The sequence below is a fragment of the Scleropages formosus genome, chromosome 18 (genome assembly GCF_900964775.1).
Source record: "Scleropages formosus chromosome 18, fSclFor1.1, whole genome shotgun sequence".
In the NCBI taxonomy this organism is placed as follows: domain Eukaryota; kingdom Metazoa; phylum Chordata; class Actinopteri; order Osteoglossiformes; family Osteoglossidae; genus Scleropages; species Scleropages formosus.
In genome coordinates this window covers 546,868-560,042 of record NC_041823.1, presented here as the reverse complement: position 1 = coordinate 560,042, position 13,175 = coordinate 546,868, and the positions used below count along the sequence as shown (strand labels likewise).

Below are 13,175 nucleotides of genomic sequence, written 5' to 3'. Positions count from 1 at the left end.
AGCCAGGAGACCTCTGAGGGAAGTGTATTGATAAAATCAGAATGTCAATTTGATCTTATCATGATGAGCTCCAGAACCAGAAATATCTCTTCTCACTACTGGCGTGTGACAGCAAATCAGACGAAGTGAACCTGAAATATTTCCACAACTGAAAGGAAGATATACCTGTCAGATGGTCTAGGTGAGAGGAGGTTAATTCTGCAGCTTTATACAATAGCTTACATCTTGGGCCTCCATTCCTACCTAAAATGAGCAAAAATGAGCTTCTTGGAGCACAGACACGACAGAGTGGAGCACATCAGCTTCACCTGCTTTTCTCCTGCTCTTTTCCTCCACACTTTTGATGCATACAGTCAAAGCGATGGGGTCATGAGTGAAGGTCATGTGTGATGAACTGTGTCCTGGTTTTGCCCACCTTTGCCCACAGAAAATAGATAGAGAATCCATGTATGAGAGGAATGTACTTCTCTTGCTGTGCTCTTTCTTTAATACGCAGTCAGCCGGTCGGTCAGCCTGTCAGTTATCTTGTGTGCTTCTGAACATTTGCTAGAGTGGAATGAAGACGAGCAGCTCGTGGAGTCTCTGTCTCTAGATGAGCAGACAGCTCATTTCTCAGAAAACTCTTCAACAGGGAATGATGTGAGGAACAACAGGCGGTCATGGACAGCTGTTACCTCATGAGTCAAGCACAGACGGTCCCCGACTTACAATGGGGTTACGTTCCAAAAAAACCCATCGTAAGTTGAAAATATCGTAAGTCGAAAATGCATTTAACACACCTAACTTGCAGAACATCATAGGCCTAGCGTACGTATGATGGTTATTACGGGCTTGGTGCCTTCATGCTGGACAATCATCTGGTGTTTCTCCTCAAGAGTAATTCCTCCTCTTCTTTTTTTGCCCAGTGCCAGGAGACACTGATAGGCGTTTCTGTGAAATTATGGATGCACAAAACACAATGTACATACAGAGGGGTATCCAAAAAAACAGTGGAAAAACAGAACACTGTAGAGTATAGGTTGTAAACACTAGCGACTGTGTGGCAGACTGGGAGATGCACATCGATGCTGCTGACCAGCATCACGAGAGAGTATTGTACCATATATCACTTGTGGGAAAAAATCAAAATTCAAAGTACGTTTTCCGCTGACCGAAAAATTGCCGTCGCACCATCGTAAGGTCGAAAATTCATAAGTCGGATCATCGTAACTTGTGGACCACCTGTACTTCATTTGATTGTGGTTCTGGTTTCACTGATTGACTCATTCATTATTAGTAACCAGTGCAAAGTCGTGGTGGTCAGGAGCCTATCTTGGAAGCATAGGACACCAGCTGAGATAGGGTCACTCCAGATGGGACACCTGTCCATTGCAGGGTAACCACCCCGACCACACACACACACACACACACACACACACACACACACACACACACACACACACACACTATAAGCAATTTTGAGTAAACAATCAACATGAACCAAGCCTTCATTGCACACAGTTGATCTCCATCCAGCTTATTAGGTTACTTATAAAAAAAAATACTTGCACCAGAGCTGGTTTAGGTGTTTCATAGTAAAGTGGGAGAATACTAATGCACTCAGTCATTTTATGCCAATAATTAAAAATTTATTTTTGTAGAAATCTATTTTCACATTTATATTAAAGAGTATTTTTCTGTCGATCAGTGACAAAAAAAAAAGCCAAATTTAATATACTGTGATTCTGAGATGTAAAACACTGAAATATTAAGTTCAGGGGGGTGAATACTTTTTTCAGGTACTGTATAGACACACACACACACACATTTTCAGAACCGCTTGTCCCATACGGGGTCACGGGGAACCGGAGCCTACCCGGCAACACAGGGCGTAAGGCCAGAGGGGGAAGGGGACACACCCAGGACGGGACGCCAGTCCGCCGCAAGGCACCCCAAGCGGGACTCGAACCCCAGACCCACGGGAGAGCAGGACTGCGGTCCAACCCACTGCGCCACCGCACCCCCTGACTACTGTATAGACAATTTACAAAAAATATAATACACTGAGACCCTGAATATACCTTTTTCAAACATTGCAAATCCCAAATCTCTCTATATTCAATCAATGTTCTGTTCTGTCATCACAGTCATTTATCATGTATTATGAGTTTGCTTCTTGTACACACAGTGTCATGATGCTAACCTAAAAGTTTGGGCGAAATTCCATATTAACTTAGCAAGGGCTGCTTGGATTCCGAATTGCTTTAGTATTTATGTCAAGAGAAATCTGTGAAAACAAATGATTGCAGTAGCTGCTACTAACATTTTTATTATAAACTAATTGCAATTTTTGAGTTTGTTACATTAATTAACACAACAGAAGAAATTAAGAGCAAAACAACAATTGATTTTATTCAGAACAAATGGCAAGGAAAGAAGCTCTTTTTTCTTCTCTCATCTAGCTTTTCCTTGCTGCTTCTTTGAGAGTCTTCGGAGGAATCCAAATGGACCTTTGATGGCTGTTTACTTTGGAATGTTTTGTGCTTGCTCTGTATGTTGTTTACCATCTTCAGGAGATCCGTCACCTGTGTGTCACTACTGGTGTCTCTGTTGTTGAACACATGGTACCTATCCCCACATTTCTCCACCAGGTTCCTCAGCTCTGGTTGAGTCTGTTTCAAAAAGTCCTCAATGGTAACACCCTCCAAGTCATCTCCGTAACTGAACAGAACAATCATGTTCTGTGTAACACTGACACTGAAGACTTCTTGTATCTGTGTCACTATCTTCTTCTCTCCTTGTGTGAAGCGACCCAACTGTATGACCAAGAGGAAAACACTGGACTCTTGTCCTACCATGGAGATACATTTCTTCACGTGGAAATCAGGATCAGGAAGGAAGTCATCAAAGAAGTCTGGGGTGTCGATGACAGTGACCTTTCGCCCCTGGATGTGTGTGCTGTGTTCCTCACACTCCCTGGTCACTGGTGTGGTGCTCAGGAATGACTGGAACACCTTGGTGCCCAGAATGGTGTTTCCACAGGAGCTCTTCCCTGACCCTCTCCTGCCCAGTAGAACCAGTCTGATGTCCGCAGCTTTTCCAGCTGGAAGAGAGAAGATCTGAAACAGCTCACACTTTGAAGCAGTATGTTGCATTTAAATTTCATTAACCATCAGCGGATGCAACATATAACATGTATCGATCAGGTAATGTCAGTGAACAAGATTTTACTTCTCTTGGGGAAAAAAGTTTCTATTATTTCTTTTATTTATTTATACTTTATTTATACACCTTTAATTGGAAACCCTAACTGTCTAGAATTTCATTTGCTGGTGTAAAACTATTCGGGAAGGTACCAACCCTAAATTGCATCAGTGAAAGAAAAGCTCTATAAATGAGGGAATAATTGTAGTTGCTGGAGAGTAAAGCATCAGCTAAAGGAACAAATGTAAAGGTACAAGTCAAAGAGCCGGACGGTCTCTGCAGAACTACACATTTTGTTCAGATTTAGCCTAAAACATTTCCTTTATAGTATCGCCTTACTGTCGCAGCCAAGATAATGTAGGATATACTCCCTATTGATAATATGCATAATTAAAACTGATATTAAATTTTGCTGAGTGACAGTATGTGTAAGAACGATCTCTAGTTGAAGGCATAAACAGAGTAGACATTTGTAAGCTCAACAAGGTATCAGAATGAGAAAATACAATTAAATATTGTAGCACAACTGATGAAAGATGAAAATATAAGGAGCTGAACCTTTACTTACAGTCACTCATTGTCCTGTGAGTCAAACTGTGAGTCAAACTGAGTCAAATTATGTCTGAGAACCTGCTGTCCCCTCCGTGTACAGGTGTCTGCAGGACTGTCCTCACCACTGCTGTTGAATGTGGAGGAGCTGCATTCGCTGAAGTAGGATCTGAATCAGGGGGTGGAGCTATAGGGTGAAGTTACACCCTGACATGCTGTATAAATACTGTACCTTTAACAAGCCTGATGCACAGAGACATCACTCTGAGACAGTCTCCAGGGGAAAATGGCTCTCTGCAAACATACAGGTGGGTTTCATTTTATTGATTCTGCATTACGAGTACATCTTGGCTCAGTATAATAAGACACTTTTCAGTGACACTTCATTGCAAAGGAGGGCATTTAAAATGTGACTTATCACCTAGAATCCATAGTCTTTTTAATTATTCACTGCAGATATCTGAATTATTTAAGCTTGGTTTTCAAACTATATTATAATGCTTAAATTAGACTTTAAATGCCTAATGGCAGAATGCCTTCATAAGCTTACCTTCAATAATCTTGTTACAGACATTATACTTGCTTTAATTTTTAGGTGGAGGTGCTAGTAACGGAGCGCACCACTTCGACTGCCCTCAAACAAGGATCGTTCTGGTGGGTAAAACAGGAGTGGGGAAAAGTGCAGTTGGCAACACCATCCTGGGCAGAAAGCAGTTTCACTCTGCACTTTGGAACACATCAGTCACCACTCGGTGCCAGAAGGTGTATGGACTGGTCAATGACAGACATGTCGCAGTGGTCGACACCCCAGGCCTGTTTGACACCGAAAAGCCCAATGAGGAAATCCAGAAAGAGATAGTGAAGTGCATTCAGGTCTCCTGTCCAGGTCCCCACGCCTTCCTCCTGGTGATGCAGCTCAACAGATTCACTGATGAGGAGAGGAAGTGTGTTGAAGCCCTTCAGGAGATCTTTGGAGAAGAGTCCAGAAAATACATGATCATCCTGTTCACCCGTGGAGACGACCTTCAAGGTCAGTCCATTCATGACTTTGTCCAGAGGGCCCATCCTGCTCTGAAAGAGGTGATCAACAAGTGTGGAGGCAGATACCACGTCTTCAACAACAGAGCCATGTTCAATAGAGCCCAAGTGGTAGCACTGTTGGACATGATTGAGAAGATGATGGCACTGAATGGAGGCAGCTTCTACACCCAGGAGATGTATGAGGAAGCTGAGGCCAAGATCAGGGAGAAGGAGGAGGAGATGAAGAGGGAGATCAGAGCAAAACAAAAACGTCGCAGACAAGCCATGGAGAAGGAGAGGATGGAGAAAATGAAGGAACTAGATGGGAAGCTGAGAGCTTCTGTTGAAGCTGAGATGGAGAAGAGGATAGGTGTCCTGACACAGCAGGTTGAACAGGACTTGAAGGAAGCTCGGATGAAAGCAGAGACTTCTGAACTCAAACTGAGCTTCTTACAGCACCTGAAAGTGAAGCTGAGCAATGCCTTCAGGATCGTGAAGCACTGAAAGAACATGCAGCACTGGGTCACTCAAATGCAGCAAGGTTGTAAACTGAGTAAAGTTAATGAATTCAAGTAACTACTTTTATTGTTTTTTTGGGGTTTTTTGGAGAGACTGATAACTAGTTTAAAGAGGTTTTGTGGGTTTATTTTTCAGACAAATTTAAAATCAGTAAAATCACATATATAAGAACCTACAAGCTCACATGTAAAACACATGTAGGAGTTAGTGAACTGATTTATCGTTTTTACTGTAGTTATTGCTGTACTTTACATTTACTTGTTTATGCTTAAGGACAACAGAGGAAGAGAATAGGGATCCTGTTCTGTCAGTTTACCGCTTTGTTATTTTTAATACGACGTTTTACATTTTGTGTATTTGTTTTGTGTTTGATTTACACTCATTAAAATAAAAATACTTTGCTTCAAGTACACACACACACACACCTTGTCCCAAGTGGGGTTGGGGCAAATCGGAGCCTATCCTGGTAACACAGGGTGCAAGGCTGGAGGGGGAGGGGACACACCCAGGACAGGACGCCAGTCTGCCGCAAGGCACCCCAAGCGGGACTCGAACCCCACGCCCACTGGAGAGCAGACCCAGACCCAACCTGCTGCACTACTGTGCCCCCCATTTCTTCACGTGTAATTTTCATGTATTTTTATTCATTTAGGTAATGGTTTTCTCCAAAGCAATTCAGAATATTAAGCTACTCACAATTATCTCATATAGCTGGCTGATTTTAATGAATGAGTTTAGGGTAAGTACCTTGCTGAAGAGTACGATGGGTGGAAGTGGTATCTAAACCTACAACCTTTGGGTCTAAAGGTAATAGTACTGACCACTACCAGCTGTTCCAACTCATGTGTTTCTTCAGCAGTCAGTTATGGGGCAGAGCTGGCTGTACAAACAAGACAGAAACAGCAGCAGATTTTCTACTCAAAAAATAATTTCATTCAATCAACCAGACAAATAGGGACATTGCTCCTTTGAGGGAGCAACCAAAGGTAAAGAATAATAAAGAAAATCAACATAAAGCTGCAGGGAGCCCAAGAGTAGGGATTTTCCTCCATGCAGGACAGGAGTACGGAGCGAGGCACCTAGGGAGGACCCTAACTTAGGGATCCAAACCACTCTACCTGCTCTTCTCATCTGGAGATGCAGTGACTCCATGCTGAGGGTTTCTGATCACTGAGATTAGTCACTGTGCAGGAACTTCATTTGCAGCTTGTTTCCACAGTCTTGTTCCTTTGATCACTAGATAGATAGTGAAATACACATACACATTGACTGAAGCCACTTGTCCCGAGCGGGGTCGCGGTGAGTCGGAGCCTAACCCGGCAACACAGGGTGCAGGGCTGAGGGGACACACCCAGGATGGGACAGTAGTCTGCCACAAGGCACTCCAAGCAGGACTCGAACTCTAGACCCACCGGAGAACAGGCACAGGCCAGACAGATAGATAGATAGATAGATAGATAGATAGATAGATAGATAGATAGATAGATAGATTTTGCACTTTAGTGATACAGACACTGGAATCACACTGGGTTAAATAAAACTAATATTTCAGAAAGTATAAGAAAATAGTAACAACAGAAAGGTACATAAAATAATAAAGGAAGACAGTACAATACAGTAGGCAATGAAAGGTCAGGAGCGCTCTGGAGACCTTCCCTTCCAGAACCGATCCATCTTTCCTCATTCGTTTATTCGGTCTCCAGCGTCTGCCCCCAGCAAACAGCTGCACACCACACTGATCCCAGTACAGGAGACCGGTAGAACGTGTGCAGCTGTGACCTGCACAGTCCAAAACATCTGAGTCTGCTCAGAAAGTAAAGGCAAATTTCTGAGCATATTTGAAGGTCAGGTTCCATGACCTCACCAAAATCCTCCCATATTAACTTACTTACTTCTTCAGGTTCAGTCACTGTATGATGTCTGCATCACCTTCGGTCTGGGGTTTCTCTTGACTGACTGACTGACACTGATTGACTGATTGATTGATTCCACTTTTTTCTTCTCCAACTACTCCCACCCTTGTTGGACACGGACAGAGACCAAACTCTGGTATGATTGCAGGGAGGGGAAAGATGGCTGTTTAATCCTAAAATGAGCATGACTAAGACTTTCCATGTATCAACATGATCATCTGACATGTTTACTTGCCTTTTATCTGCAGGTTTTGCCATATTTTAACTGTGTAAAAATGGGTGTATCATGTATGATGGTCATGCGTGATGAACTAGGTCCTGGTTCTGCACAGGTTACAGAGATTAGGAAATCAGGCATGACAGGAATGTCTTTATCTTCTTGTATAGCAGTATGTGTTGTTTCTTTCATACATGAACAATGTATTGTGACTTTGCTAGAGAGGTTATGTTCTTTGACGGCTGTGCCATAATGCAATGAAACAAATGCACTTAGGAGAAGCAAGTAGCATAGTGGTTATGGGTGCTGATTCAAAGTTGTTCATGTCTGGTCTGAATCATCACTCCTGCTGTAACATCCCTGACCAAAGCACTTACCCAGCTGTGTAAATGAGTAAATCATTGTAAATAGTTTAGTGTACAGTCTTTAATCTCTATAACTAAAGAGAACAATCATTTCAATATGACGCTGGAGCCAAAGGCTTCTTGCATCTCTGTCATTATCTTCTCTCCCTGTGTGAAGCAACCCAAGAGTATCAATCCAAATCAGTTCCATTCAGTTCAATTAATGTTTATAGAGCTCTTCTCACACAGAGATATAGAGCACTGAACAAAGGATCCGAGAAATAACACAGATAAAAGGTTGGCTATACAGTAAATTACTACAAAAACTATGTAATTATTAAAGCTGTAAGTAGGCTTCCTGTCCACCGAGGAAAGAAACAAAAAACCCGTAACTGAAAGTAAAGGGAGAAAAAAACTTCTAGGGGTCCAAGTGCCAGTGTAAGCCCCCCATCCCAGGGCATTCAGCAAACAGGAATTGCATTGTTCATTGATTTTTCACAGTGAACATAGAAGTCTTAAGCCTGGATTTAAAGGCTGATAGAGACTGGACTTTTCTGACAGTAACTGATAGACTATTCCACAGTTTAGGTGCTCTATAACTAAAGGCACGACCTATTACTGAGGTCTTATTGATCACAGGTACATTAAGATGATCTGCATCCAATAAACATAGACACCACCTTGGAATATAACAATCAATAGTCTCGCAAAGGTAAGTCGGAGCAATGCCAATTACTGCATTACAGATCAGAAGTAAGATTTTAAGACACAAATGATATGTTTCTGTCTAACAAAACATCCAAGTCCTTGATACAATCTGTATGCATGAAGCTGAGACCATGAGAGATAAAGATTGACGTACTGTGTCTAGGATTTCAGTACCTCCACCCACCACAAATACCTCTGTTTCACTGGCACTCGGAGGTGGAAAAAAAACTATTACTCATCTATAATTTTATACTGGTAAAGAAATAAAATAGATAAAATGTTTTCCTGCCCATCAGAATCACTCTCACATCTGCTGCTCTAACACACACACAGTCTGAAACTGCTTGTCCCAAGCAGGGTGGCAGCGAGCCAGAGCCTAACCCGGCAACACAGGGCATAGGGCTGGAGGGGGAGGGGACACACCCAGGATGGAACACCAGTCCATCGCAAGGCACCCCAAGCAGGACTCGAACCCCAGACCCGCCAGAGAGTGGGACCTAGCCAAACCCCCTGCACCACCACATCCGTTGTTCTAACACTGAAAAATTAATTTCCATAGTGTGAAAGACAATAAAACTCTTTACTCATAGTTGTGAAAAAGTAACTTCCCCTTTGTGGTCTACAGCTGTATAGGAAAAATTTTGTCCCACTTCTGCAACTGCTTTTTCTCACATCCATGTACAGCTTTTCAAGCGTGAACAGCTTTTTTAGGTCTTGCTACAGCATCTCAGTTGGATCAGGTCAAGATTTTGACAAACATTTTTTCAGCCATTCTGAACAGCTTGTATATTTTATCATCGATTACTGCATTATCCATAATCTCCTTTACAATTTTCTGATATAAAGAGGAATTCATGGTTTCCTGTTCTGTGGCAGGAAAACACTCCCAGGCCATCTCACCGCCACCTCTGTACTTCACTCTCGATATGAAGTTTGTATTTTAAAATGCAGCATAAGCAGCCTTCAATTAACAAAGTCTATCTGAAATTTTGGTACAGGGGTTCTTGGCTTTTGATAGTCAATTTTCAGTTTATGCAACGAAAAGTATTATGAAGTTCATCGTAAGCATGTCCAAAAAAACTGCAAGTTGCACGTTGCTCCAGTGAAGTGGAACTGCAGTAATGTACTACAGTTGATGTGTCTCTATCCGCATCCAGATGTCTCTATCTGTTGGTGTGTTAGGAGACTGTTGGGGCATTACGGGAAGTGTATGAAATTCATTCGGCCATATTAGGTGTGTTATTTAGTTGAATGATTGTGGAGACGGCAGAGCAATTAGCAGGAAAAGTTTAGCTCATGTTTTTTGGGATATGTATGAACATTATAGCAGCAGTGTGCAGTTTTAGAAAGTTGTTCACAATAAACACAACATGCTTGGTTAATTGATTTTCTTGCAGAGGAATCGTTTAAAAAGAAAAGTGGGCATCACCCTGGAATAGTAATTATAGCACTGGAGTTTTCAACAGAGACAGAAAACTGCCTTGGTCAGGAAGCAGGATAGCAAAGGTAACAAGTATAATGCACTTGTGGATTGTTTTCTGAGATGTATGTCGCTTTGGAGGAAAGTGTCTTAAACTGATACAAATACAAATAAAGGCATTTTATATAATGCTGAAATCATGGGTTGGTAGGTGTTTTACAGCATTCTAGTTATATTTTGGAAACTTGCTTTGAGTTTTCAATGGGCTGGAAATGCATTATTATTTTTACCATTTTTAAAAATTGAAAATAACCTTTCAGTATCCAAAATTTTGATATCCATGCCATTTTCGGGAACAGACTAATTTCATAAATTTGGTGATGCCTGTTTTTGATTTTTACCCAGACATAACAGACTCCCATCATGGAAATGCTTTGATTATTGGTTATCAGGCCTGATTTTTTTCACACAGCTGACTGTTAACTACTGCCTTAAATAGGTTCATTACTTTTTCACACCTATGACTGCACATTTCATTCTCTTTCACACAGAGAAAATGACATAAAAATAATACAGGTATAATCTTGTCTCTCAGGTTCCATTGATGAACCACTAGAACTGCCAAAAAGGTCTGATCAATTTTGACAACAAAAAGAAGAAAAACTTGTTTTGAAAAATTGGAAATACTTCTTAAAATGCTTTTGAATACTTTTTCACAGCACCACATAAAAATCCCATAATGTAAACATAATACGCTATTGAAAAGTTTTGACTTTTATTCGATTGTATATTATGGAGTTATGTATATTTACAAGAAAGTATACAGTAAGTATAAGTTTCTCGTGGTACATGAATCAAAGCCTATGCAATAATACAGCAATTGTTAAAGGTATAAATGCAGGAAGTGAACACATATCTACGGTGAGTAATTTTGTTGCGTCTCACAACTGTTCACTGTGAGACAGGGAAAAATTTTTGTATACGAGATCACAGGTTCACCTCTGTGCAGAGATGTCTGCGGGACTGTGCTCACTACCGCTGTAGAAGGTGCAGGAGGTGGTTTCACTGCTGCATCGGGGGTGGAATCGTAGGATGGAGTTACACCCTGACATGGTGTATAAATACTTTCAACAAGCCTGGTACACAGAGGCATCCCTTCGAGACGGTCTCCATGGGAAAATGGCTCTCTGCAAATATGCAGGTTGGTACCTTTAAACTTATGTCTTCTACATACTCTTAAAGGCACAGAATACATTAGTGCTATTTTTAACAATAGTCACTGGTTCATATGCATAAGAAGCAAGATATTTTCTGTAAATTTAATGATGTGGTACCTCTAAAAACCGAGAAGACTGAACAGTTAATTATTTTTTGCACTTTTACAAATCAGTCCCTTTCTTTATCAAACCTGTCCAACATCTCTGAACCATTTAAGGCAGCTGATAATTGTCAATATGTGAACTTCCACATGTAGATACAAATAAGTGCACTGAAAACGTTCCTGAAGAAGAGCTCAAACACGACTGCCCTCAAACAAGGATCGTTCTGGTGGGTAAAACAGGAGTGGGGAAAAGTGCAGTTGGCAACACCATCCTGGGCAGAAAGCAGTTTCACTCTGCACTTTGGAACACATCAGTCACCACTCGGTGCCAGAAGGTGTATGGACTGGTCAATGACAGACATGTCGCAGTGGTCGACACCCCAGGCCTGTTTGACACCGAAAAGCCCAATGAGGAAATCCAGAAAGAGATAGTGAAGTGCATTCAGGTCTCCTGTCCAGGTCCCCACGCCTTCCTCCTGGTGATGCAGCTCAACAGATTCACTGATGAGGAGAGGAAGTGTGTTGAAGCCCTTCAGGAGATCTTTGGAGAAGAGTCCAGAAAATACATGATCATCCTGTTCACCCGTGGAGACGACCTTGAAGGTCAGTCCATTCATGACTTTGTCCAGAGGGCCCATCCTGCTCTGAAAGAGGTGATCAACAAGTGTGGAGGCAGATACCACGTCTTCAACAACAGAGCCATGTTCAATAGAGCCCAAGTGGTAGCACTGTTGGACATGATTGAGAAGATGATGGTACTCAACAGTAACAGTTTCTACACCCAGGAGATGTATCAAGAGGCTGAGACCAAACTCAGAGAGAAGGAGGCTGAGATCAGGAGGAAAGAAAACTTTAACAACAACAAGAATTTCTGGAGGCAGAGGGATGAGTCGATGCGCATAAGGAAAGAAGCAGAAAACAGTGACTTGAAATTCAGTTTTGAGAAAAACTTAAAGGAAAAAGTCACCTATGCATACAGAGTTGTAAAAAATTTCCTTTAATCAATAGTCTTCAAACCGTCATAAAGATTACACTTTGACAGAAGGTTGAAACTTTCATATGATGTTAAAACATTATTGAACTGAAATATTACTGAATTCTCTAAACAAAATAAATGGAGATTTTACCAATATATTAATATCAGATTCAGTTTCAGACAGATGTACTGACCCTCATGCAAGTTCCACCACGGATGAAGACCAGCTGCTGTCTGTTAAGACCCATGGTGGTATTAATAGGCAGCTGGTCAGAAGAACTTGACAGAATAACTGTAATAGTAGAACAGCTGAACTTCACACTGTGTACATTTGGTGTTGGATTTTTGGTTTTATCTGTCTCTGTTTGTTAATAAAGAGCTTTATTCTGGAAGCCCTGTTGCCTGAGACTTTGCTGCCTCTTCCATGTCATTTTCATTGAAAGCCAAGTTAAACATAATGTTACAGTTAAAGTAGAAAGTATCAGTAAGTAACTGTATGAAGTGTAAAACACCAAAAAGTTTACAAAGTCACATGATGTAAATGTTAAATGTCCAGTTTAAACTATTCCTCTGTATTAGCACTTGTGAAGCAACAAAGTTTTTCCGGATTTGTTGAGGTTAATCGGTATTTCTGTTCATTCAGCAACCCGTTTTGGCACCAGTTTGATGAACAGGAGTAAGTGCATCTATAGAACTGCTCCAAGATATTTATAAGACTTCCATAAACCGCTACACCCCAACCAGACCCCTTCGCTCGTCTACTTCTGCTCGATTGGTGGTCCCGCACACAAAAAGTGAAGCACAGAGGTCCTCGGTTCTAATCCGTTGTGTTGGAACGACCTTCCCCTCTCACTCAGAACTGCTGAAACTCTGTCTACATTCAAGAAGGGTCTGAAAAATCATTTCGCCCAAGATCTCTCCAGCTCATGTGTGGTGTAAATGATCATGCGCCATAACTTAATGATAATAGCCAGATAACCCTTTGCACAGCCACTACTCCTGTAT

General features: G+C 41.5%; 1 protein-coding gene across 1 annotated transcript; it reads left to right on the top strand.

Annotated features, from left to right (window-relative positions):
* The first annotated feature begins 4,018 nt into the window (after positions 1 to 4,018).
* Positions 4,019 to 12,195, top strand: LOC114912561 (uncharacterized). Its single transcript, XM_029260051.1, has 4 exons — positions 4,019 to 4,040; positions 4,328 to 5,249; positions 9,386 to 9,429; positions 11,399 to 12,195. The coding sequence occupies exons 1-4, from the start codon at positions 4,019 to 4,021 to the stop codon at positions 12,193 to 12,195; spliced, it is 1,785 nt and encodes a 594-aa protein (XP_029115884.1).
* Positions 12,196 to 13,175: the final 980 nt, after the last annotated feature.

Coding starts and splice junctions, on each gene's coding strand:
- LOC114912561 (XM_029260051.1), top strand. CDS start 4,019: ATGGCTCTCTGCAAACATACAG. Junction 5,250..9,385: donor AATGCCTTCAGGATCGTGAA/GCACTGAAAGAA, acceptor CTCGATATGAAG/TTTGTATTTTAAAATGCAGC. Junction 9,430..11,398: donor GCAGCCTTCAATTAACAAAG/TCTATCTGAAAT, acceptor TCAAACACGACT/GCCCTCAAACAAGGATCGTT.